General features: G+C 68.4%; 1 protein-coding gene across 2 annotated transcripts in view; it reads left to right on the forward strand.

The window, feature by feature from the left end:
* LOC113215886 (immunoglobulin superfamily member 10) overlaps positions 1–1631 on the forward strand; it is a 206135-nt gene that overhangs the window by 5322 nt on the left and 199182 nt on the right. Inside the window, exon 1 of one of the 2 annotated variants that reach the window (XM_052266330.1) lies at positions 996–1620. The exons of the other annotated variant lie outside the window; for it this stretch is intronic. Within the exon in view, the coding sequence (XP_052122290.1) occupies positions 1551–1620 (70 nt within the window). The 5' untranslated portion in view covers positions 996–1550. Of the gene's footprint in view, positions 1–995; positions 1621–1631 lie in introns of those variants that run through there. 2 annotated transcript variants of the gene reach the window in all.

Raw genomic sequence — 1631 nt, forward strand, 5'->3', positions numbered from 1 at the left:
CCCCCCCCCCGCTGTGCCGCAAGATTCCACGTTCCCTCCCACGCATCGCTTAGCCGCGGGGCGACGCGCTCCTCCCCTCCCCTCTCTGCTCTGCTGCACCACGGGCACGGGCTGCTTCCATCACAAATCTCTGTTCTCTCTGCCGTGAAGTGAGAGCCCTCTCTGCTCTTGGGAGGTTAAAAGTTCAGCCGCCACTGCCACTGCTCACCGTATTGAGAGGGTCTTTAGTTCTTCTACATCGTGCTCCATAACACAAACTAGTGTAGCGTCATTGCTCATTTATAAATATTTTGGTCGCAATTTCATCGTTTTTGTTGATCTCGCATCGTGTCCTGCACACGCCCGACGACGACACGACGACGCCGAAACTCGCCGGACAGATATCCTGTCGTGCAGGAAAACAGCAGCCCCAATCACACGTCAATGTGTCAATACCATACCAGCACCAGCGCCTCCACGGGCTGGCCGAGGAGAGGGGGGGGGGGTGTTGTCGCTCGCAGGCACTCGCAGGCCGCCTGCGTCGGCTCGCAGGGTGTCCCCCCTCTCCCCCCCTCCCCCCCCGCCTGCAGACAAAACGTAGGAGGACGTCGCCGTCGTCGGGCGCGAGCGCGGAGGTGGAGAGGAGCTGAAGGGTGCGTCTTCCACCCCAAACCCCTTTCCCCTTTCCTTCCACGCCCGCAAAAGACTCGCACGGGCATGGATACAAGGGCGAGGGCGTCGGCACGGCGGCGCAGGGCGGCGCGGGGCGGCGCGGGGCGGCGCGGTCCAGCAGCGACGGCTCGGAGGCAGGGAGGGAGCCGTGGCGGCGGCGGGCGGCGGCGGCCGGGGGGTGGCTGGCGAGGAGCGGCTGGCGACGGCACGGCACCCCCGACACCCCCCACACCCTCCCCCTCCTTTTGATCCGAGCCGAGGGTGCGCGCAGCCTCGGCGCGGCGCGGCGCGGCGCTGCTCGGCTCGTCTCGTGTGTAGCGTTCGAGCCGAGCCGAGCGGCCCGCAGCCCGGACAGACTCAGCACGGAGAAGAGACAGTCCAGTCCGTTTCAGCAGGCAGACAGTAGTTCAGTCAGTAGTCGGCAGGCCGCTCTGGTGTTCACGTCGCCCCGGCCTGGCCGCTCTCCGCGCGCCCTCGCGCCCCGCCGCGCACCTCGACGTCGTCGTCGAAGACGCCCCTCCTCCGCGCGACGCTCCGCTACCCGGCTCGCAGCGCGCCCTGGATTAAAGAGCGGCCGGGAGCGTCGTCGGGGACCCTTTGTCGCGTCGGGGGGGACCTCCCCCTGACCATGTCCGCGGCGCCGCCGGCCCTTGGCGCCGCCGCGGCCACGGCGCCGGCGCCCCCGGAGCAGGGCGTCGCGACGACGCTGTCGGCAGGCACCGCCTGCAGCCCCAGCGGCACCGTGGGACGAGCCCTGCGCGCCGCCGTCACCGTCGCGTGCCTCGCGGTCTCGAGTCACAGGCACGGCCGCCGTCACTGCGGCCGCTAGTGCGCGCGCGCGTGTGTGTCAGTGTGTGTGTGTGTGTGTGTCAGTGTTTGTGTATGTGTGTTTGCTCCCTATGGATATGATGTCTCGTCCGGCGCCGCTCTCCGCGCTCTGCCAGGTCGCCGTCCTCCTGTGCGCCACAGGTAAGCACAGC

Source organism: Frankliniella occidentalis, unplaced genomic scaffold (assembly GCF_000697945.3).
Source record: "Frankliniella occidentalis isolate FOCC.00 unplaced genomic scaffold, Focc_3.1 Scaffold37, whole genome shotgun sequence".
Classification (NCBI taxonomy): Eukaryota; Metazoa; Arthropoda; class Insecta; order Thysanoptera; family Thripidae; genus Frankliniella; species Frankliniella occidentalis.